This window comes from Mauremys reevesii, linkage group 16, assembly GCF_016161935.1.
Source record: "Mauremys reevesii isolate NIE-2019 linkage group 16, ASM1616193v1, whole genome shotgun sequence".
Lineage (NCBI taxonomy): Eukaryota > Metazoa > Chordata > Testudines > Geoemydidae > Mauremys > Mauremys reevesii.
In genome coordinates this window covers 1,911,643-1,934,964 of record NC_052638.1, presented here as the reverse complement: position 1 = coordinate 1,934,964, position 23,322 = coordinate 1,911,643, and the positions used below count along the sequence as shown (strand labels likewise).

Sequence of the window (23,322 nt, the reverse complement as noted above, 5' to 3'; positions counted from 1 at the left end):
CCATTATAAACCCAGGCAAGCTAGCTGTGTTACTGACATGTGCAAATCAAAACGTGCAAGTGAGAATGGTATCCAGTTAGACCTACACGGACTGCCCGGCCTGCTGTTCCTGTTCAAATCAGACACTGCTGTGGACAAAGCGGCACTGAGGGATGTGACTGCAAGGAGACAGGCAGGCTGGGGGATGGGAGATGGGTATCTGAAGACTTTGCCCTTTTGCTCTAAAGAGGGAGAGACAGGAGCAGTAGAGGGAGGAACGACCATTGAGCACAACCATGGAGTCAGCCAGACAGCTGCAGCCACATCTTTCATTTTGAAAAGAACATGCTAATGGCTGGTAATGTTCCATTAGCATATGGCAATTAGTTATTAGCTCACAGTAATGTGACAGGTGGGAGCAAAGCACATGCATCCCGAGTGGTTTAAACACCAGCCACTCAGGAGGCTTCAGAGTCACAGTGCTAAAGGGAGCAGGTGCCTTGAAAGTCTAGTATCTATGGCACCTGCTAACATGCCATGCCAATCTAGAGGGTTTCAACAACCGGAACTGCAGGACCATGCATGCATTCTGCAGGGTTATGCCCTCACACATCACTAGAGGACCATGATGGTAGCTGCTCCCCATCCTTGTCCTGACCTCCTCTGGGCCTGGTATAACCTGACTAGTCCCTCCATATCTTGGTGACGGTGCTCCAGTGCGTAAGCACAGTGGTTTGCACTTTTCAAATACATAATTCATTTGTTGGAGGCCTGACCCTGTGGTGTACACTCAGGGGAATGTCAGAGCCCAAGGGCTGCTCAGACTAGGTTCTAATTTATAAGAGAGACACTTCTACTTTTCTCTCACGTTTCCCTTCAGGATCCAGAGACAGAGAAGGCAAGGGCCAATGTACATAGGGGTCAGGTGCTCTCAGACCACTCCCTCCAGTTCCTCACACACACCTTGCCACACAAGGAAGTGATACACCAGGGTCCTATACAAAAGGAAATGGGGGGTAGGGAGTGGGGTCAGGGAGATGGGCTTTGAAAAGCTTTGGTAGGAAAAACTGGGGCATTAATTTAGTAGCTGACCATACTGCATGGATTTACCTGGCAGGGGAATCAATAGCAAAATCCAGGATCTCCTACCCACTTGCATAATTTAAGAGCCTATGAATCAATTTGGGGGAGGGACAGCTCAGTGGTTTGAGCATTGGCCTGCTAAACCCAGGGTTGTGAGTTCAATCCTTGAGGGGGTCATTTAGAGAACTGGGGTAAACATCTGTCTGGGGATTGGACCTGCTTTGAGCAGGGGGTTGGACTAGATAACCTCCTGAGGTCCCTTCCAACCTTGATATTCTATGATTCTATGAATTTATGATTCTAAAGAAAACCATCAGTGATCTGTACTTCAAATAGAATTCCAGATGGCCATACTAGTTAAGTGACACTCCAAAGACTCCACTGGTGTCATCAGGAAAGCATCCACCACTGCAGAAACAGCAGCAATGTTTGAGTTAATGTTTCTGTCTCTTACCTCTCCATCACGTTGGAAACGTGACCCAGAAAGCTCTGAATAGAATTCAGTTTCACCCTCCTCCAACATTACATCAGCTTTTCAATCAAGATCACCCTGAAGGCCACTTATTTGACTTCTGAAAGAGATTTCCACAAATTTCTATTGGAGAGTGTCACACTCACCCAGAGAGCACTGCATGCTGTCCAAGACAATCCACTGACATAGCAGTTGCCTGTCAAAGAGAAAAAACTAAATTACACCCATCAGTTTAAGTTTCCAGTCAAACAAAACTATGTGCAAGATTGAAATCCTGAAGTAAAGCCTGCCCGCTTATCTTCAAGAAGGCCCAAGCTGGTAGGGTGGAAACAAAGCTTGATTGACATCAGAGATAGAAGAATTATCTTCCCCCACAAATCACAGAATCTGGGATGGGGAGCTGATTTGAAGGTTGAAGGTAGTGTGATGATGTAGTGTAGGTTGAAGAACAGATATGACAGACACAGCTGCAAGCACTGAGAGCTTACTTCATTTCCCTTAACTCTGCAACCACAGATGAAACCTTTTAATCACTGTTCTATAATTATTATTATTAATGTGGTTCTATTCCTGTTGTGAAGTAGCTTTTAAAAACATCTTAACCCTGCTTTTATTCCAGGGACCTCTTTTACAATCCTGTACATGTGTAAAGTGTGACCACTTCTGTAAGCCGGACATGCACAAATGGAAGATGGCTAAGATATGTCAGAGTCTTCTTTATGTTGGACTTTCCTATTGATGGAAACTAAAAGACCCCAAAGTCCCTCCAGGAGATTGAGACAGAACAGACTGGCAGATAAGATTCTGCAGGAAGAAAAAACTAGGCAGGTTTTGAAAAACTGACATCTATGTGCTAACAGTGCGTGGGAAGCTTTATCTGGAAAGCCAAGGGCCTAAGCCATCAATTTACATATAATTTAGATGTAATTAAAAAAAACTTCTAGCTCTCATGGTTGCAAAGATAAGCTTCTGAATATGACCTGACTGTAAAGCAATGTAGTGCCATCAGCCTAAGTCTGCAGACAGCTAGATAGCTCCAGTACACCTCTACCCCGATATAACGCGACCCGATATAACATGGGTTTGCACACAACACGGTAAAGCAGTGCTTCCGCTGATCAGTGTGTCAGTCGCAGCCGGGGCACTCCACTTTCCACCGCCAGTGAGTGCGGGGAGGTTGGGGAAAGGACGCCCCCCGTACTCACCTGCGGCAGGACGCGGAGCGCCGCGGCTGGGAGCTGGCAGAGTGGAGCTGGCTGGGGCTGGGCTGCTCCGCTTCCCACTGCCGGTGAGTGTGGGACCTTTCCCCAACCCCCTGAGGCCAAAAAGTTTGCCCATTCCTGCCCTACATATTCCCCAGGAAATCCACTTGACACTTTTGTTACAAAAGCCCATTCTAGTCTGACACATTGTTCAAGATAGCCCTTTGAAAAGTTAGGTCTCACATCTGTCACACCTCCCCCCTCAAGCGGTTACATGCAATCCCAACCCACAATAATATATGAACCATTCATTTAATACAATGGACTCCAAAGATACTTAAACTTAATTAGTAAGGTCTCCCTAGGATATAGCAGGAAATTGCCATCTCTATCACAATAGTTAGAATAGCTCCTTTTATGAAAAATGAAGAGGAAAATAGCTGAAGCCATTACTGACACAAGCACTTTTGGTCTGATGAAGAACTAGTCAACTGTCAGGTATTTAATACAGCTAGAGTGGAGCAACCTTATGCTCTTGGTATTTTTTCCATCTTTCCCAGGAGATGGGAGAAAGCCAATAATTCAAAACTCAAGTCATCTTATACAAAGGTTTTTAAAATAGGTTTAGTCAGCTGTTCCTGTTTCAAAAAGCACTTTGCAATTTCGTAACCGTTCATGTATGGTTGTAATTAATGCTTTATGTATCGGTATACTGCATTTGTAGACAGTGAGTAAGTGTTGTTAGGACAAATGTCAATGCCATAAAACTTAATTACTGATGAGAACAGGATGAAGCACCAGTATACAGTCTCACATGCTGGGCAACCGTTCTGTCAGTGTCACAAATGAGATCACCTGGTAGCAAGATGGCTGCTCCAGCATTACAGCCTCAAATCTGGGTGTAAAAATTTCACTATCAAATTCGTTGCAGAGGTTTTGCATGCCGAGAAGTGCTTCTTCAGAACATAACCTTTCAGAATGCAACTCTGAGCAAAACTAAGACAGATTTCCTCTAGACTAAATTCTCAGGTTACCTGTAATTGCTGCAATTAGCATTAACACTTATTTGGATAGGTATGTTCAAACCATTGGATGTTTGAAAGGAATGCTGAGTCACTAGCACAGGCAGCATCCCCCACCCTCCCAAACATCTACATTAGGTAATTAATTTTGGTTTACTGCTCTTCTACTTTCAGAAAGCACCTTCTCATACCCCAGAATGTTATCTGCTTTTGGGTGTACCATAACTATCGCCTTCCACTTTGCAGGAAGCAGACAGACTTGATCTTTAGACTGTAAGCTCTTGGAGGGCAGAGACCAGTTACTTGTTTAGCATAGCTCATTGTCTTGCACACTGACAGCTAATCAGACATAAGCTTATTTTAACCCACCTTTGGGCTGCGCTGACAGCTTGCCAAGAACCTATGGGCCACATCCATTTGGATCAAAGACCACAGAGTACTACAACCTCCTTCAGTTTCAGCGAGGAGATGTAACCTGTAGACACTCCAGGTTTTAATCAGCCATTCGGCCTTCTGCTAAGAGATACAGTATTGTAGGCTGGGATCTGGAGTTTCCACAAGTATTAAACTTTAGTATTAAACATTAGGTTGGCTGCATTGAGGAGCTCTATGGGCTGTAAGTGCTGAGTGTTATTTGTCTGGCTGTTCTTTAGCCACCTGTGTAATGTTCATGTTACAGAGGCAGTGTGGATAGAACATGGGTGAGATGCAGGCTGTCAATGGTCTGTAGGTGAACCCAGAAAATCACTTCACTCCGTGAACCTTGGCTTCCCCAGCTGTAAAATGGGGATAATGATACTGAGGACTGCCTTTGAAAACACTTGGAGATCTACTGCTGAGAAGTGCTTTGTAAGAGCTAGGGAGTATTAGTGTTTTACCGTATGCTGCAATCAGAGCTCTCAATTAGCCCTCTCCACACAGACCCAAACCCAAACATATGAGCGTGTTCAGTGTTACTGAAAGGTGCCAGCCTACCAGCCCTGGGAACTAAAGTCCTCTACTTCTAGAACAGGCAGTGCCAGTTCCTAAATCCACCAGTGGGCTTTGCAGCTGACCTGCAAGAAACAGCTCTAGGAGAAAGGAAGTAGGTTCAGCCTCCATAGTCTTTTTAATCCTCAGCTTCTCTATTAAGATTGACAACTGTCATGTTGAAATCTAACTGCAAGGAAGAGGACTGAGACCCCCGACTCATTTCACATAAACTGTCAAGTGGCAAGATTTGATTTCTCCTGATCTGGACCAGATCTGAACAAGTGAGCTAGAGGTGAACGTCTTCATCTCATTATCAATTCTCTGGAAGCAATTCTTCACCGTAGTGTCATGTTCATTTCTCAAAACTTGATCTCTTTAATATTTTGATTAGAGGAAGAGATGGAGGAATGCAAGACATAAAACAAAGAAGGCTGTAGGCTGGATTCATTACAGTGAAAATGTATTAACTCAACACATTTGTTCCTAAAGAAGTACTGTGACAGAGATGGTAATTTCCTGCAATATCCTGCACAAACCTGACTGAATTAAGTTGGTCTGTCATTGCGGCCAGGGACTGCATGTAATTCCATGGGGGAGAGGTAACACAATTCTAACAGGAGCTAAGAACAGGAAGGCTGGTTAGGCAAATTCACTCCCTCTGTAACACCTCCAGAGCAATATCCATGGGGAGGCTTGCATATACAGGCGCAAACTGGATTCTCCATAGACCAACAGACAAAGAAAGGACCTCTGGTTAAACAGCCTGAGTTAAAACAGACTCAGGGCCTTCTTTCTGATCCTACAAATGGACAGGACCATCTGTCTAAGAGGGGAAGGGGCAGTCCTTTCTTGAAAGGGTTGCCTTGTTCTGAGCAAAAAGGGTTATGAATTTGTAACCGCAGAAATAATCCCTGGTGGGCAGGGCCGGTGCAAGGATGTTTCGCGCCCTAGGCAAAACTTCCACCTTACGCCCTCCCCCCTCCCATGCCCCCACCCTGAGGCGCCCCCCTTGCGGCAGCTCCCCACCCTGAGGCACTCCCCCAGCCCCAGCTCACCCCTGCCCTGCCTCTTCCCCGAGCACGCCGTGGCTGCTTCACTTCTCCCGCCTCCCAGGCCTGTGGCGCCAATCAGCTTAGGCGCCGCAAGCCTGGGAGGTGGGAGAAGTGAAGCAGCCACGGCGTGCTCGGGGAAGAGGCGGGGCAGGGGTGAGCTGGGGCGTGGAGTTCCCTTGCGTGCCGCCCTCCCCCTCTTACTTGCTGCAGGCGGCCCTCCCCGCGCTCCCCTGCCCCAGCTCCCTCCACCTTAATGCTGGCGGTGACCGGGGCAGCCGAAGATCCGGCTGCCGCGGTCGCTGCCGAAGAAAATGGCGCCTCCCCAAATCCTAGTGCCCTAGGCGACCGCCTAGGTCACCTAAATGGTTGCACCGGCCCTGCTGGTGGGATTTAAAGGACTGTTTACTGGCCAGACCCCTTGTTGGAATTGGGGTGCTCTCTGGTATGCTTATTGGCATGTGTAGTATAGGCTCTTTTATTGTGTTAGTATGTTTTCTCTGTAATCCTTTTACCGTAAGACTAAATGTGCTTGCTTAGAAAGAGCTGTGTGGTAACTTAACTGTGGTAATTACACTGTTTTCTGTCTCCGAGACAAAGAGTAACGCAGGCCCTGCTTAGGCAGCCTGGCTCTACTGGGGAATTCACAGTGTAGGCTGCCTGGAAATACCCAGCTCAGAAGAGAGAAAGGCACAAGTCTCCACCCAAAAGAGGTGACTGCTGGGGAGCTAGAAGTTAAAAGTGGGAACTCTTGCTGGACCACAGAGGGAGAATACAGGTGCAGTGCCCTGAACTGTAACAGACAGAGCTACTGCGTTCAACCGTTGTTGCAATTGCTCATGCTTTTTTTAAGCATGTTTCCTTATTTAGTATATTTTAAAACATCTACATTTGGATGCACTTGTAAGAGGGTTTCACTATAAGCAGCAGCTTCCAAAATATAATCTTGCCTTATTGTTTTCTTGAAAAGAGGGCCCCCAATTTTCTTCCAATCAAACCCAACTGAACGATGTAGATTAAAAATAAACCGCCATAGAAAATAACGTAAATGTTGTTTTCCCCAGCAACCTAAGCGGTAACAGAAACAGTAAATCGGCACGTTAGACATGGATCTGTTCCCCAAATGTTTTAAATGGGTCATCGCTATATGAACAAGATATAATTTGCACATCAGATTTTAGATGATTAAGCTGGAGAAAAAAAAAATAGAACTCCTGGTATAGTCACTTTAATAAGAGGAATAAATATATGATCAGCAATTGAGCAAAAACAATAAAAAAGTTATTCTCAATTGATTAAGTGTATGCACTGTATGCATTCAGCAAAACATGGGATGCTTAGCACCAAACTTCAGTTTAAAATGCTAATTTTCTTGGCAATAGAGTTTATGATTTTTAAAAAATATGTTGCTTAGCAGGCCCAGAGCTGCCTTGGCTGTTCAGATATTTGATAGTCACTACACTGTCACACAAGGATTTCAAGGAAATGAAGCTAAGAGGATTTCCTACCATGATTATTGCCAGAGATCTTTCTGCTATTTTATTAAAGGAACCTTAAATGCAATAGACGGGCAGGAGAGGAAAGCAGCCAGGTTTCTACATATCAACTTGGTCATTCATTTCCATTCACCATGAATTGCTTTTACAGATTGCAGCCATGCTTAAATCCCCATCACCTTGCAAGGGTGGTCGCTGTGATGGTCACTAACACTGAAACCAGCAGCAACTGTCCAGATTGCCAAAATTCATTTCAGGAGAAAGAAACAGAAAATACTTTGACGGAGTCAGTCACTCACCTGGCAGGTAAGTAAAGGGGATAGGCAGGCGAATCTAGAGCTAAAAAATAAACCTAGGGTAAGCATGTTGTAAGAAGGGGAAAATGACACTGTGACATTACGAGTGTAATATAAGATCTCATTGAAAGGTGACAGGGCCAGAAAGAGTTAATTACCTCACCGACTGACCTGACCCAGGGTCGAACTTTAGAGACTTGTTAGGAAAATGTATTTCAAAGTTCTATTCATTTACATAAGTCTGCATTGTTAGAGGTAGAAGGGTAGGTGTATGCTCAGGTCTTGGGATGTAAGCAAACAAGACTTGTCTATTGCTATAGCTTTGATTCAAAGATCAAAAAAGGAATATTAACATTTAGGAAGACGAGTGACATAGTATTATTGTCTCTATGTCTCTTTGAAGGTTGTGGTAACCTGTATCTGAATCTGTTTAATGGATAAATTTCCCTGTGCTAATTGCCAGGATGTTTGGGAGAAGAAGAGTTAAGCCTATTGTTTTCTCAGGCCAAAAGACTGCTGGAAATGTATAAGAACCCTGGGACACGATCCTACTTCATCTCAGATCTACTTTGGGTTTCAAGAGGGGGAAACCTTAAGCCATAAGGACTGAGATCTCCGGTCACTGACAGGAGTCACCCTGAATATGGACATTGGACTATAACCTATGGACTATTTCTAAAAGGACTTTTGGCGGAGGCCTGAGGCTGGGCACTTTAAGGGAACTGCGGTGTTTGAACTTCTAAGTAACCAGTGAGGTACTATAGAAGCTGTTTTGTGCTGGCTTGGTAAATCTAAGTATTGGAATAACCACCAGCTTCTGGGGTTTGTCTGCCCCTGTTTTGTTTGCAGTTCACCCTAATTGAGTGACCTCAGCTGGCTCCCACAGACAGCACTGTCACAGACACAAATATGTCTTTTCTGGTAGTTTGGAAGAAAACATAAAACCAAGGCCTTGAACACTTATGGTTATAAATGATTCCAGGGCATTTCTCAAAAAAAAAAAAAAATAGGATTAACTCTGGGATCTTGCCCAAATCCTGGATTAAAGAGACACCAACAAATTTAAAAATATATGTTGTAAACAAAGTAACATAGCTAAAAGTACCTGGGGAAAACAATTTACTGTTCACATTTTTATTCAACTTTACTTTAATAAGAACTGGTTTTGAAAAAGTTAAAGGGATAGTCAACTTTAAAAGGTTTCTACAACTGAATTAAAAGTAGTTTCAGATAACACACCTGCTACTGAGTTATCCCTGCCAATCTAAGCAATTACATTTTAAATATATTTATCGCTCCCTATTGCTGCTTGAAGGCCACACACAAACAACAGAGGGAAATGACATGACTGTTATTTCAAAGGAAACCCTGAACATGACTATATAGCAAGTATCACCAAAAAAGAGAAATCTCTCTCTAATATTTTAATTACAGGCATCTCAGTTGTTAACTGTAACAATGGGTAAAAAAAATTCTTGACAGAAGTATGATTTTATACTTCAGTAAGGGTTTTGTTACTGTCTCATATACAAACTAGAGAAATATAGCCTAGATGAACCTACTACAAGTTCGGTGCACATTATCAATGGTTCATAATCGAGCTGAAAGGATATATCAAGTGGGGTCCCACAGGGATCTGTCTTGGGTCCAGTTTTATTCAATATCTTCAAATATAATTTGGACAATGGCATAAAAAGTACACATAAAGTTTGTGTACAATACCAAGCTGGGAGGGGTTGCAAGCACTTTGGAGGGCAAGATTAGAATTTAAAATGATCATGACAAACTGGAAAAATGGTCTGAAATAAATAAGATTAAATTCAATAAGGACACAGTCAAAGTACTTCATTTAGGAAGAAATAATCAATTGCACAAATACAAAATGGGAAATGACTGCCTAGGAAGGAGTATGCTATGTTGTAGCCATGTCGGTCCCAGTATATTAGAGAGACAAGCTAGATGAGGTAATAGCTTTCATTGGACCAACTTTTGTTGGTGAGAGAGAGAGCTCTTGAAAAGCCCTGTGTAGTTTGAAAGTTTGCCTCTCTCACCAACAGAAGTTGGTCCAGTAAAAAAAAATTACCTCACCCACCTCCTCCCTCTAGGAAGCAATATTGCAGAAAAAGAGCTGGATCACAAACTGAATGAGAGTCAACAATGTAACACTGCTACAAACAAAGTGATTGTTCTGGGATGTATTAGCAGAAGTGTTGTAAGCAAGACACAAGTAGCAATTACTCCATTCTAGGCAGCCCTGATAAGGGCTCAACTGGAGTATTGTGTTCAGTTGTGGACACCACACTTCGAGAAACATGTGGACACATCAGACAACGTCCGGAGAGCTAGAAAAACATTTAAAGGTCTAGAAACATGACTTACGAGGAAAGATTGAAAATACTGGGTTTGTTAGTTTGGAATAGAGATGACTGAGCAGAGACATGATGACAGCCTTCAACTATATAAAAGGTTGATATAAAGAGGAGGATGAGAAATTGTTCTCTTTAGCCAATGAGGATGGAACAAGAAGTAATGGGCTTGAATTGCAGCAAGGGAGATTTAGTTAAACATTAGGAAAAAGTTCTTAACTGTCAGGGTAGTTAAACACTGGACCAAATTAACTAAAGAGGCTGTGGAATCTCTGTCATTGGACATTTTTAAGAACAGATTGGACAAAACTGTCAGCTATGGTCTTGATTTATTTGGTCCTGCCTCAGTGCAGGGGGCTGGGCTTGATGACCTACTGTGGTCCCTTCCACTCTCGCATTTCTATTATTTCTATGACCTAGGATACGTCTACACCACCAGCTGGATCGGCGGGTAGCAATTGATCTATCAGGGATTGATTTATTGCGTGCAGCGTAGACACGATGAATTGATCCCCAATTGCTCTCCTCTCGACTGCTGAACTCCAGCAGTGCAAGAGGCAGAAGCAAAGTTGACGGGGGAGCCGTTGCCGTCGATCCAGCACTGCGAGGACGCAAAGTAAGTAATTTTAATTCAATCTAAGATACGCAACTTCAGCTATGAGACTAGCATAGCTGAAGTCGACGTATCTTAGATCGATCCCCTCCCCCCAATGTAGACCAGGTCCTAGTCTACACTAGAAGCGCTACAATGGCACTGATGGAGCTGTGCCATTGTAGCATGTCTGGTGAAGATGCTCTAAGCTGATGGGAGAGAGCTCTCCTGTCCACTTAATTACTCCACCTTTGCAAAAAGGGGTAGCTCTGGTTTTGTCTACACTGGCACTTTTGTTGTTAAAACTTTTGTTGTTCAGGGGTGTGAAAAACACACCCCTGAACAACAAAAGTTTTAACCCCTGAACAACAAAAGTTTTAACGACAAAAAGTGTCAGCGCAGACAGCACTTCAGTGGTGGGAGACACTCTCCCGTCGATGAAACTACCGCCCCTGGCTGGGGGTGGTTTTATTTTGTCGCCAGGAGAGCTCTCTCCCAGCGACAAAGAGTGGCTATATTACAGCCATACGCGTGTAAGGTGCGCGACTCAGCGCTGGGCGAAGGACCCCTGTAGAAACAGCAGCCCGTCCCACCCGGAGGGGCTGAGAGAGGCGCCCCTCCCGGTGCGAGGGCTGCACAGCGCGGCGAGGGGGACACACAGGCTGGGCGAGCCCGCCCCCCGCTCGGCCAATGGGAGGTGAGAGGAGCGGGCCCCTGCCCCCCGAAAAAAGCAGGGAGTTCCCCGCACGGACCCTGCGCTCTCTCCCAGGCTGCGGGGGCTCGTTACCTGCGAGTCTCGGAACTCCACCACCACATTCTCGCTGCTCCAGCGCGCCGCCATCTTGGGCCGCCCCGCGCGACACAGCTGAGGGGAGTAGGATTGGAGACGCAACTTCGCACGCACCCGGCGGGAAGCGCAAGGACTGCTGGGAGATGTAGTCCCGGTGCCGCAGGGCGGGGCTGGGAAAAGCGGGCGGGCAACCGGGCTCCTTCCTCCCAGCCTGTGCTGCCTGGGCGCTCATGGGAGGGAGCGTTCACGGGATCCCATGACTCCAGGAGCTGGGGCTTTAAGAAATAACACTGACTATTGGGGGCAGGGCCGGTGCAACCATTTAGGTGACCTAGGCGGTCGCCTAGGACCAGGGGCGGCTCTAGGCACCAGCGGGCCAAGCGCCCGCTTGGGGCGGCATCCTGGGGAGGGCGTCATTTGGCTCCGGTGGAGCTCCCGCCGGCATGCCTGCGGCAGGTCCACCGGAGCCCGGGACGAGCGGACCTGCCGCAGTCATGCCTGCGGCGGGTCCCATCTTCCCGCGGCTCCGGTTGAGCTCCCGCAGGCATGACTGCGGCAGGTCCGCTCGTCCCGGGCTCCGGTGGACCTGCCGCAGGCATGCCGGCGGGAGCTCCACCGGAGCCAAATGCCGCCCTCCCCAGCCGCGGGAAGAGGGGACCCGCCGCGGGACTGGGGAAGGGCGGCGCAGCGCTCCGCGCTGCTTGGGGCAGCCTACTTTGTAGAGCCGCCCCTGCCTAGGACACTAGGATTGGGGGGGGGGGCACCATTTTCTTCAGCAGTGACCGCAGCGGCCTCCCAGGTCGCCGCCAGCATTTAGGCAGAGGGAGCTGGGGCAGGGGAGCACGGGGAGGGCCGCCTGCAGCAAGTAAGGGGCGGGGGCGGCATGCAAGGGAACTCCCTGCCCCAGCTCAGCTCTGCCCCGCCTCCTCCCTGAGCACGCCATGGCTGCTTCACTTTTCCCACCTCCCAGGCTTGCGATTGGCGCCGCAATCCTGGGAGGCGGGAGAAGTGAAGCAGCAATGGCGTGCTCGGGGTGGAGATGGAGCAGGGTGAGCTGGGGCGGGGGGGTGCCTCAGGGCGGAGGGTGGGGAGCTGCCATGGGGGGGTGCCTCAGGGCGGGAGCACGCGGGGGAGGTATGGAGGGGTGCCTCAGGGCAGGAGCACGCGGGGGGAGGCGCACGGTGGAAGTTTCGCCTAGGGCGCGAAACATCCTTGCACCAGCCCTGATTGGGGGAGACACACTCAGAATCCAAGTTGTCACTCCCCTCTAGCTGTCTGTGTAATCATCTTCCCCTGGCCCTGTACTCCCTTGCTAAGCTCATGGAAGGAGCAGCAAGGGAGTTTTCTTTATTTATGTAAACATTTTCCTTTTTAGTTATTATTTTGCCATTGGTTAAGAGGATATTGGCTGGTAAGTTAGGCCCTCAATTTAGGTATGGAAAAAATATTTAAAAATATTTACAAAAGCTGGTATTTACAAAATTGCTTTAATGGAATTAAAAATAAAAATAGTTTTGTGTTTGGATTTCAACATTACCTTACAATGGTCCTAATCCTGCAAACACTTGGGCGCATGCTTCATTTTGCTTAAATTAGTAGTCCCACTAAAATTAATAAAACTGCTCACAGCCCTGATCTTGTAAATGTCTATGTGTGTATGTTTAACTTTACTACTATGAGTATGTCCATTGAGGTTAATGGGATTACTCATACTGTAGAACCTAAGAGTTACAAACACCAGAGTTATGAACTGAGCAGTCAACCACACACCTCATGTGGAACCGGAAGTACATGATCAGGCAGCAGCACAGACATCAACACCAAAAAAAAAAAAAAAATACAGTACAGTACTGTGTTAAACTTAAGTTAAAAAAAATTGTGACAAGGGAAGGAAACTGTTTCTGTGCTTATTTAATTTAAATCAGGGGTTCTCAAAATGGGGGTCGGGACTCCTCAGGGGGTTGCGAGGTTATTACATGCGGGGTCACAAGCTGCCAGACTCCACCCCAAACCCCGCTTTGCCTCCAGCATTTATAATGGTATTAAATATATTTAAAAGTGTTTTTAATTTATAAGGGGAGGGGATTGCACTCAGAGGCTTGCTATGTGAAAGAGGTCACCAGTACAAAACTTTGAGAACCACTGATTTAAATTAATATGGCTAAAAGCAGCATTTGTCTTCTGCAAATAAAGTTTCAAAGCTGTTTAAATGTTCAGTTGTAAAATTTTGAAAGAACAAACATAACATTTTGTTCAGAGTTACAAACAGCTTCAATTCCTGAGGTTTTCGTAACTCAGAGATTCTACTGTAATAGTAAAGTTAAGCATGTGTTTAAATGTTTGCAGGACTAGGGCCAACGTTTGCAACTGCAATGCAGAAGATTTATGTTAGTATATGAGAACCTGAAAGTTAAACTAACTAGGAAATAAATTAAAATTGAGTAGTTTATTTTCATAGTGGAAGCCAAGTAAAATGCAAAAACTAAGCAATAAATATAAATAGTTCAAAGTAAATAAGGTTGTAAAAATTATTTGGTATTAATATTCTAAAATGATCCTACTAGTGCTAATTTGGGAATTTTTCAATATAGCCCTGTTGCACTTAAGGAATCTGAGAAACTTAAAACTATTTAACTCAGTCATACCATATCAAATCACCAAGTCACTGTTGTTGTTTTTTCTGGTTGTGTGTCACATGGAATCGTACTGACAATTGCACAATCAGGGACAAAGGGAGGACATGACAATAATCAACAAATACTTGAATGGTGTAAGTGACAGGAAGGGAGAGGAATTATTTCAAGGAACATAAGACCTAAGAGTAATAATGGGATGAATTCAAATGGAAACTTTCTGGCTATCAAGAAAAACTTCCTTACAGTAAAATCTATTAGAATCTCCAGCAGAGAGGAGGAAGTGCACAAGGACAGGATATTTTTACAATGGTCTGGATGCATTATTATTATTAATTAAGACCTGACACAGGTAGCTCTGTGTGTGCATGACACAAAATACAGTCTCTGCTCCAAAAATCTGCAAAGTTATGCATGTGTATGTGCATAAATGTACTCACATCAACAGTTCTAATGAAGTATCAGAGGGGTAGCCGTGTTAGTCTGGTTCTGTAGAAGCAGCAAAGAATCCTGTGGCACCTTATAGACTAACAGATGTTTTGCAGCATGAGCTTTCGTGGGTGAATACCCACTTCTTCGCATCCGAAGAAGTGGGTATTCACCCACGAAAGCTCATGCTGCAAAACATCTGTTAGTCTATAAGGTGCCACAGGATTCTTTGCTAGTTCTAATGAAGTCAGTGAACCAGGCCACTCACAAGTAAAGCCACTAATTTGTTTTTTTGCTTCAGCTTCCCAACTTTCAAATGTAGATATTAATCTTTGCTTTGTCCCGTTTGAATGTTGTAAGCATTTTGGGACAGAAACTGTCTTGTATTATATGTCTGTACAGTGCCTAGCACAATGGATCCCTATGTCTGCCAAGGGCTCTAGGCATTACTGTGAAATTAATAATAAACTGAAGTCTATGATGCAACCTTAACTATGGTCCCACGACTGTTCCACCATAATAGCACACTTAGCACACTGTCAGCGCTTCACACATCATTATAATTAGCAGCAGAGGCTTGCGGCTTTTCCAGCACATAACACTGTCCACCCTCAACACACAGCGATGAGTCTATGCTCCCCTTTGTTGGTAGCACTGATGTGGTGAGTCGAAGTGTGAGCCCTGGGGGGAGCTTTCAGGTAGGGTCTGGAAGCAGGGGCATTTCCCAGCTGCAGGGGAAAGTAGGGCCTCGCCTTCCTGAGAGCGCATCGCTAATCCCCACCTAACTCCTCGGTCCCCCCACCCCCACCTCTCCTGCCCCCCTGCGCCGAGGGAGCCCAGCCGGCGGTGCGGGGGCTGGCAGTGAAGGGGTTAATGCAGACTGCGGGGGCGGAGCAACCGTGGCGCATGCGTCCTGGCAGCCTCTATTGTCTCCGCTGGCCCCAGCAGCGAGGTGCTGCTGGAGAGAACGGCCCGGGGCGGAGGCGAGCGGGCTGCTAGGCTGAGCGGCGGGAGGCTCCGCTCCATGGACAAGGTCCCCTGCGGGCCTGAGCCGGCCGGAGGCTGAGCCAGCCTCGCTGCGGGCTCCGGCAGCGCTGCCGCCTCGGCGTGGAGCAGCGGGCGCAGATCGTCTCTGCGGGCTGCTAGCCGAGTCCCGGCCCTGCCGCCAGCCAGGCGGGCGGGCGGCCCTGGCCTGCTGTTCCCCCCGGCCCGCAGCCAGGTGGGCGGACCCTCCCTCACTCCCCCCGGCTGTGGCTGAGCGGCTGGGGGCCTCTCGGGACCTGGCGGGGGAACATGCCGGAGGCGCGGGTGAATTTTAATTCCTAGTTTGCCGTCCCCGCCTTCTCCCTTTTCGTCAGCCTCCCTTCCCCCCGCCGCGGGGGTGTCTGTAGGGGCTCGGTGCTGAGCGCTCTCGTTCGGGCGGCGGCGGGCCGGGCCGGGCCTGCCCATGGGCGGCAAGCAGAGCACCGCGGCCCGCTCGCGGGGGCCCTTCCCGGGGGTCTCCACCGACGACAGCGCCGTGCCCCCGCCCGGGGGGGCGCCCCACTTCGGTCACTACCGGGCCGGCGGCGGCGCCATGGGGCTGCGCAGCCGCTCCGTCAGCTCGGTGGCTGGCATGGGCATGGACCCGAGCGCGGCCGGCGGGGTCCCCTTCGGCCTCTACGCCGCGGCGGCCCGGGCGGCGGGCGACCCCGAGCGGGCCCCGGGCGGCGGCTCGGGCGCAGACTCCACCTACGCCCACGGCAATGGTTACCAGGAGACGGGAGGCGGTCGCCATGGAGACGGGATGCTGTACCTGGGCCCGCGAGCCTCGCTAGCCGACGCGCTGCCCCTGCACATCGCGCCCCGCTGGTTCAGCGCGCACAGCGGTGAGTCCCGTGGCCGGCGGGGAGACGCGGGGCGCGGCCGGGCTGGGTTCGGGGATTGGGCTTCCTAGGGGCAGGCTCCCCAGTCTCCTCCTGCCTCGGCAATGGAAACCGGAAGTGGGGGGGTTATCCAGTTGGCTTTCTGGCTTGTGTAAGGAAACGGGGGACCCGCTGGAACTCACTGGGGGTCCGAGGGGCACATGGGAGTTACCTGGAAAGGAGCAGATTGCAGCCACGCTTTTTAATTTGGAGAGGTTGGGCCCCAGGGGCTCTCCCCAAGGTAGATGATCGGTGGCTGGGACCTGTCCCCACTGGTTTGCTGGGTTATAGAACTGCACATGGGCCACAACTGACTCAGGGCAATGCCTGCCCTTTAGCTCCCCAGAGTGCCTGGTGTAAGAGTTGAGGCTGGCATTAATTCTTGTGGTCTGTCTCATGGAAGGAGAAAGGGGGAGGCTCCCTGGAGAAAGGATATTGATCTGCCTTTTAAAAGTGTCAAGTGGGGGTCTAGCAACTGACAAAAGTGGGCTGAGGCTGCTGTAAACTCACTACAGTTCCAGCCATTGACTTGGAAGGATTGAAATGGGTTTTGGTATTGTATGTGAAAGGGGGTTGGTTACAGTCCTTATTGTCCAGATGTCCTCAGAAAAGAGGAAGGAGAAGAGAGGGTCACAAGGACCTCAGTAAAGGAGAAGTAGGAATTTCTCATTTCTTCTGATAAAAGGCCAGGAAGAGGCCAAAGGGGGTTTCCCATCCAACTATCTGGTATGGTCATGATGCCCTCGAGCAAGTGGAGAGAAAGAGAAAATGGCTTCTTTGGCCTACTTGACTAGGCTAGGGAGCCAGTTGGGTGCTGCTACAGGAAATATGCTAGGCTGAGGGGAGGGAAGAAGCTCCCTTCCCCGTTCCTGACCTCCACTCTTGAACCATTCCGTTGGCTGGGCTGGGTGGAAAGAACCTGGCTCTCGCAGTGGGATTGTCTCTGACCTGGGACGGGGAAGAGGTGGGAGTCCTCCCTGCTATGAAGTCATTTCAGGGATGTTGTCTTGTTTCCTGGAATAGTCTGGGACTTCTCTCTCCCTCCGCCCCCTTCCTGAATATTGTAAATGTTCTTGTTATGTGACATGGTTCTGGAAATCTCTGTACATCTTGGGAAAATGCCTCATTTCAAAAGGGGCTTGAGACTAGGGAGCAAAACGTAGAGGGGAATTGAGTACAAAGCAAGACTCATAGGACTTGCTTCCCACTCCTCCCAATCCATAGGGGTTGCTGCAGCCACTCAGATAGATGCTGTCTGGTGTCCTGAGTTAAATCCTACATTGCAGAGTGCCACAAGCACAGTTACTGCTGTTTACTGCCTGCCTGATTATCTGGGTTAAGTCAAGTAGCTGGAGCACAGGATTGGGAGTTAGGACTCCTGGGGTCTGTTCCTAGCTGCCTTGCCGTGTGACATTGTGCAAGACACATCATCTGTGTCTGCCTCAGTTTCCATCTCTGTTTTTAAAAAGAAGATACTTCTGTAAGGCATTTTGTGATCTCCTGAAAGCTGCTACAGAAGTTCGAAGTATCATTGTTGCAGTAGAATCTTACTGATTTGCACCTCCCAGCAAAGATTTTTATTGCAGAGATGGTACTGTAGGCCTTGTATTCCTAAGGCTTCATTATACAGAATATTCTACAGTATTCTTGATAGCATTCTCTGTATGTGACGACACTAGTTCAGTTAGAGCTAAGTACCATTCTCAGAGTATCTTTCTGAGAGACAGAATCTGAGCTTTTGAAATGTTTTCTCGCTTACTAGCTAATTTGAAAAATGGATTTAAAAAAACCTCCTGGGTCTCCCAGTTGTTAGTGTGAATTAGTGAAAGTTTGTGCTCTTACTTAGACCTTAGTCCATCCTGTGCTTTGCTGCACGCTGTGCTTACTCACATTTGCCATCCTTGCCTGTCAACTGCCCTTCTCTCCAAATCTTCATATTTCAGGTTGAGGTGCTTGATGTCATTCAGAACTGTTAGTTTTCATGTTACTTGCGGTCGTCTTCTCTTTCTTCTTGCGTTTTCTGGCTTTCATTCAAGGGCAGTATTTGGTAAGCATTCTTTTTCCATTCTCAGCACGTGTCCCAGCCACTGATGTCGTCATTTGTAGATTATTTGTGAGAGGGTACCTTTTCCAGTAATTTTTCTGACTTCTTCACTCATCTTCCTATCTCTATATGTTGTTCCCAATATTCTTATCAGACATTTGTGATGAAATGCATCCAGCTTTTGCGTGTCTCTTCATAAGTTGCCATGTCTCACTGCTGTATGTTATGGCAATAACAATTGCTTTGTACACATTCAGTTTTGTCTTGAGGGGGATGTTTTTCAGTCTTCCAAATGCAGCATTTGCCTCCCCACTTCTTCTTCTTTCCTTGGAACTAGTATTGATCTTCGATTATTAGCAGGTAAGTATGCCCAGTGATCTGTGATGGGATGTTAGATGGGGTGGGATCTGAGTTACTACAGAGAATTCTTTACTGGGTGCTGGTTGGTGAGTCTTGCCCACATGCTCAGGGTTTTACTGATCACCATCTTTGGGGTCGGGAAGGAATTTTTCTCCAGGGCAGTTTTTTGCCGCCTTCTGCAGCATGGGGCACGGGTCACTTGCTGGAGGATTCTCTGCACCTTGAGGTCTTTAAACCATGATTTGAGGACTTCAATAACTCAGACATAGGTTAGGGGTTTGTTACAGTAGTGGCTGGGTGAGATTCTGTGGCCTGCATTGTGCAGGAGGTCAGACTAGATGATTGTAATAGTCCCTTCTGACCTTAAAGTCTATATTACCATCTTGGCTGATAGAACTTCCAAGATATGTAAAATTGTCCACCTTCTCTTCTTCAGTTTTGATTTCAGTCCCTATCCCTATTAACATGCCTTTACATTTCTTTGCGTTGTATCTCAAACGTATCTTCTCTATTACTTTTTACTTGGCTTGTATGTTTTTTGTAGTCCGTTGGCATCTTCACTGATAAGAGCGATGTCGTCAGCAAAGTCTAGATCAAATAGCCTTGAGTTGTTCCATTTTAGGCCATATGTATCACTGTCGCATTGTTGTTACTATTGTGTTTACTACTGCCCTCTAAAAATTGCATATAAAATGCTTTGCTGTCTGTGTGAAACCCTAGGCACTTGGTTTCTCTGGTGTCTGCTTCAGGGTCCTGTAGGATGTTGTGGGTTTGCTCTAAGAAGTGCATTGCACTGTGTGGCCTAAGTCAATAACCCTTCATGTGGTGGTGCCCCCGTGCCACTGATAAGAGGAGAAAACAGAAGCACAAAAAACTAATAATTCTGGAAACTTGTCTGATTTTTTTTTTTTCTTTTTTGGTATTCACCTCCCATGTCTTCCGTGTGCAGGCATGTCTGTGGGGAATTTTGTAGAGGAGCAGTTTGAGGGAGGGGGAAGCAAGCTATGTGTCTACAGTAGCCTTTTGTTGTCCATGGGTAGAATGGTGTGTGTGTGGGGGGAATTCAATACACTACAATAGATCATCCTCTGCAGTCCCTCTTCCTCTGTAGTCCCACTGCTGCCGGGAGCTAAACCACTCCCTATTAGCCACAGTAAAATGCTGAAACAACAAAGCATTGGTAAATGAAGAGAAGCCTTGATATTGGCTTGGATGACTATACCATTCATTTGTTAGGGAAACTTGAGAATGAGAACAGCGAGAGTTGTAGATACATCCAGGGGCGGCTCCAGGCCCCAGCATGCCAAGCGTGTGCTTGGGGTGGCAAGTCGTGGGGGGCGCTCTGCCAGCGCCGCGAGGGCGGCAGGCAGGCTGCCTCCGGGGGCTTGCCTGCGGAGGGTCCACTGGTCCCGCGGCTTTGGTGGACCTCCTGCAGGCAAGCCGCCGAAGGCAGCCTGCCTGCTGTGCTTGGGGCGGCAAAATCCCTAGCTGCCCCGGATACATCGAACTGCATTCGGAGTCCATACGTTTCGGTCCTAAATGCACTTGGTCCTTTGTTAGAATAGATTTTAATCTCCTTCTGCAAGGAGGAACCTTTAGAGGATGTTCCCTGCTTGCAGAACACAACTGATTGTCTGAGGATCTTATTTATATTGCAGCAGTGTCAAGAGGCATCAAATGAGATCAGAGTCTCCTTGTGCTAGGCACTCTGCATACTCCTCAGAAGAGACAAGCTATGTTTACTGAACAGCTGCCTCTCTTGTACTGCTATTTCTCGGGTACAGTGACACAGGAACAATACTACCTCTTAGCCTCTAGATCTTCCAAGGAGAGATGTGAAGAGACTGCAGACAGAATGATTCTATAAAACCACCCTGGTTGGTTAGTGTTTCCTGTCAGACTGCGTGTCCTCTCCTTAGGGAAGGAGTCTCCATTGTTTACTTAAATGAATTTTGCTTACTGAGAGGGTTTCCTTGGGGGTGGGGGGTGGGGTGTCTAGCTCCCCAGTTAACTGTAGTTGTCCTTTTAACTGGAGCTGTGATTGGAAAGTCATGGTCTTATTTGGTGGTCATGGCTTTTCTTATGCTTCATTTGATTGGAGGCCACAAAGTGTCTGATAACATGTGGATTTGCTTTTAGGATGTTGTCTCTTCATAAGATAGAGAGTAGGGGATGATTTGTTTGGTTTTTTTTTTTTTTTTTTGTTGGGGAGAACAAATGGCAGGGAATAACTCCTCTAGGCCTTTTCACAGAAGCCAGTGCTAATATATAATTATGAAGGGCCACAGTAAAATGAGGAACGCATGGCTGGCTGACATATCCCCAGCCTTGTTTAGGCATGCGTACCTCAATCCATGTCATGCTGACCCCACGCACAGCTTCATCACAGGAGGTTGTGAAAATTGTACAAGATGTAAATACCCTAAATGTACCTGGAAAGTCCACCAGCAGCAGCCTCAGAGTTCCCAGTCCTTGAAGGTCTGAAGCTCTTTGAAAAGCCAGATCACTTTATATGATAGTCCTCTGCTGATCTCAGGAAATGCCCAGCCATTTGTGTTTTGGTTTGCTGTGTCTTGTAGGAGTATCATAAGTTTTCTGTGCATCAGCTCTGATGGGACGCACATTATGTGTGGTTAAACTGTTGTCTTAAATGTTGTCTTAAAAGCAGTTGAGCGATTTAAACCCATTCTTGCTGTGACAGTCTCCATCCTGTATTTGCAAAGTGAACCAATGGGTTCTCTGCTGCTTCTCCCACCCCTGCACAGAGGGGCTACAGATGTGCACTATGCACATCTGAGAGTGGGCGTCTGGAGGCGACAAACCAAGATCAGGGTGGTGGCAGGTTTGGTAGAAAGCCCAACATCCAGGAAGCTGCCGATTCTAGTCGTCTTGCAAAGGAACATGTATCTGTTTTTGGTTGGCTCTTCAGAAGGCAAGCTGAGAGTCCCAGCTTGTGTGTGTCTGTGTTGGAAGAGCATATCCTTCCTCTAGTCCTGCTCCCTCCAGCTAGAGAGGAGGCATAGGATGATGAGCTGTAGTAGTAGAACTTGGATGTGGTGGGGCCTGAGGTCCCAGAGCTTTCTCGTAGCTGCTGAGTGACCTTATTCCAAGATCATGGTCTGCATTTGAACCCTCTGACTCAAGACCTGAAACCAGCCCAGTCACAGAAAGAGAGCTTCCTTCTGACTTGCCGGTCAGCAAGTTGCTGACAAGCGCAGAATGCAGCTGTTTTGGTTGTCTTGTACAGATCTCCAGTACATAAATACAACCACTCGTCCTCTCCCTCTGCTGGCCCCCTCAGCCTCCACAGCCAAAGTTAGAGAAGAGTGTCTCCAAGTCGGGAGGCAGTCACCACCAGGAATTCATCTTTATTAGTGGAAATGTACAGTGGCCCAGATACAGTCCCCCAGACATTAGCATGGTGCCTGTTACTCTTGCTAGCTATCTGTTGGGGCTTATAGGTCTGATCTCCAACCTGGCCATGGGGACTGTACTTGGGGGTGGGTCAAGACCTTTGATTCTCCCTCTACAACAGCTCTGCCCCACCACAAAACCACGTCCTAGTGCATCCTTTCTCTCAGCTCAGCCCTGCTGGCTGGGCTGCACTGCTTTGTCACTCTCTTCCTTCCCCCATAGTTCTCTTGTGTGTGGATCAGGGATGGCACGGTTGTTAGGGTGTCTAACTTGATGCTGACATGGTGTGTGAAGTTCACAGTGGATTATCTGTGTTGGAGACCGGAATCTTCTCTTTCCAGACTAGCTTACAGCACTGGGAGTGGCAGGGCAGAGCTAGCTTCCTCTGTGTTGCTGGCCAGTAAGTCTTGCTGCTGCCCTGGAGATGGTCCCTTGGCCTTTTTGCTGAGCCCACGGAGGAGGAGGAGGGCGCTAACTTCACATGTTGCTGGATTTGATTTGGTTGGTTCATGTTTCTCTCCTAAATTCCATGTTTTCCCTACATACAGAGATTTTCATATTCATCCCACCCCACACACGCTCCAGTCATGCTTACCAGAGATTTGACCAACCCTCTTCCCTGTCCATGAAGTAGACTTATTCCAGGCTTGTTTTGTTTATGTTCCACTGCCTGGAAATGCTGTAAAGGCTTTTCACATATCGCTTATTTATTAATGTGCTGTTAGGGTTTGTGTGTCTCATTCATTGCTCTGTGAGTCAGTCAAACGCAAGCATCTTCAGTGAGGAGATGAGACTAAATAATAGGAGGAAATACAGTTACACGGGGAACATGTATTTCAATACTTGAAGGACAGGAGTACTTGGGGCACCATAGAGATTAACAAATGTATTTGAGCATAAGCTTTCGTGGGCTATAGCCCACTTCATCGGATGCATGCAGTGCCCACGAAAGCTTATGCTCAAATAAATTTGTTAGTCTCTAAGGTGCCACAAGTACTCCTGTACTTTTTGTGGATACAGACTAACACGGCTGCTACTCTGAATACTGGAAGAAAGTGCCTTTTCCCACAGATCTTGTTTCCTCTGTGCCAAACCAGACAGGCTGTAGAGAGCTCACTTAATGAATACCTCTGAGATGGGGAACAAATCTCTTGGCACCATAGTAGCCAAGTGGGCTACCACAAGATAGGGCTAATTAACCCGCCATTAACTTGTGGTA

The 23,322-nt window shown here is 47.4% G+C and overlaps 2 protein-coding genes across 10 annotated transcripts in view; one reads left to right on the top strand and one right to left on the bottom strand.

Moving 5' to 3' along the window:
* WDR59 (WD repeat domain 59) overlaps positions 1–11,447 on the bottom strand; it is a 102,169-nt gene extending 90,722 nt beyond the window's left edge. For 6 of the 8 annotated variants that reach the window (XR_005588890.1, XR_005588891.1, XM_039503154.1 and 3 more), the window contains exons 1-2: positions 11,317–11,447; positions 1,681–1,730 (exon numbers count right to left, since the gene is read on the bottom strand). Coding sequence is in view for 6 of the 8 variants with exons in the window: in XM_039503154.1 (XP_039359088.1) it covers positions 1,681–1,730; positions 11,317–11,370 (104 nt within the window). In the remaining 2 variants the exon portion in view is untranslated. Of the gene's footprint in view, positions 1–1,516; positions 1,651–1,680; positions 1,731–11,316 lie in introns of those variants that run through there. The other 2 variants (XM_039503158.1, XM_039503156.1) reach the window with 2 other exon arrangements.
* A 3,861-nt stretch (positions 11,448–15,308) lies between these two features.
* Positions 15,309–23,322, top strand: part of ZNRF1 (zinc and ring finger 1) — a 95,530-nt gene continuing 87,516 nt past the window's right edge. Inside the window, exon 1 of one of the 2 annotated variants that reach the window (XM_039503233.1) lies at positions 15,309–16,249. In XM_039503233.1, coding sequence (XP_039359167.1) covers positions 15,829–16,249 — 421 coding nt within the window. In that variant the 5' untranslated portion in view covers positions 15,309–15,828. The remainder of the gene's footprint in view (positions 16,250–23,322) is intronic. The other variant, XM_039503232.1, reaches the window with a different exon arrangement.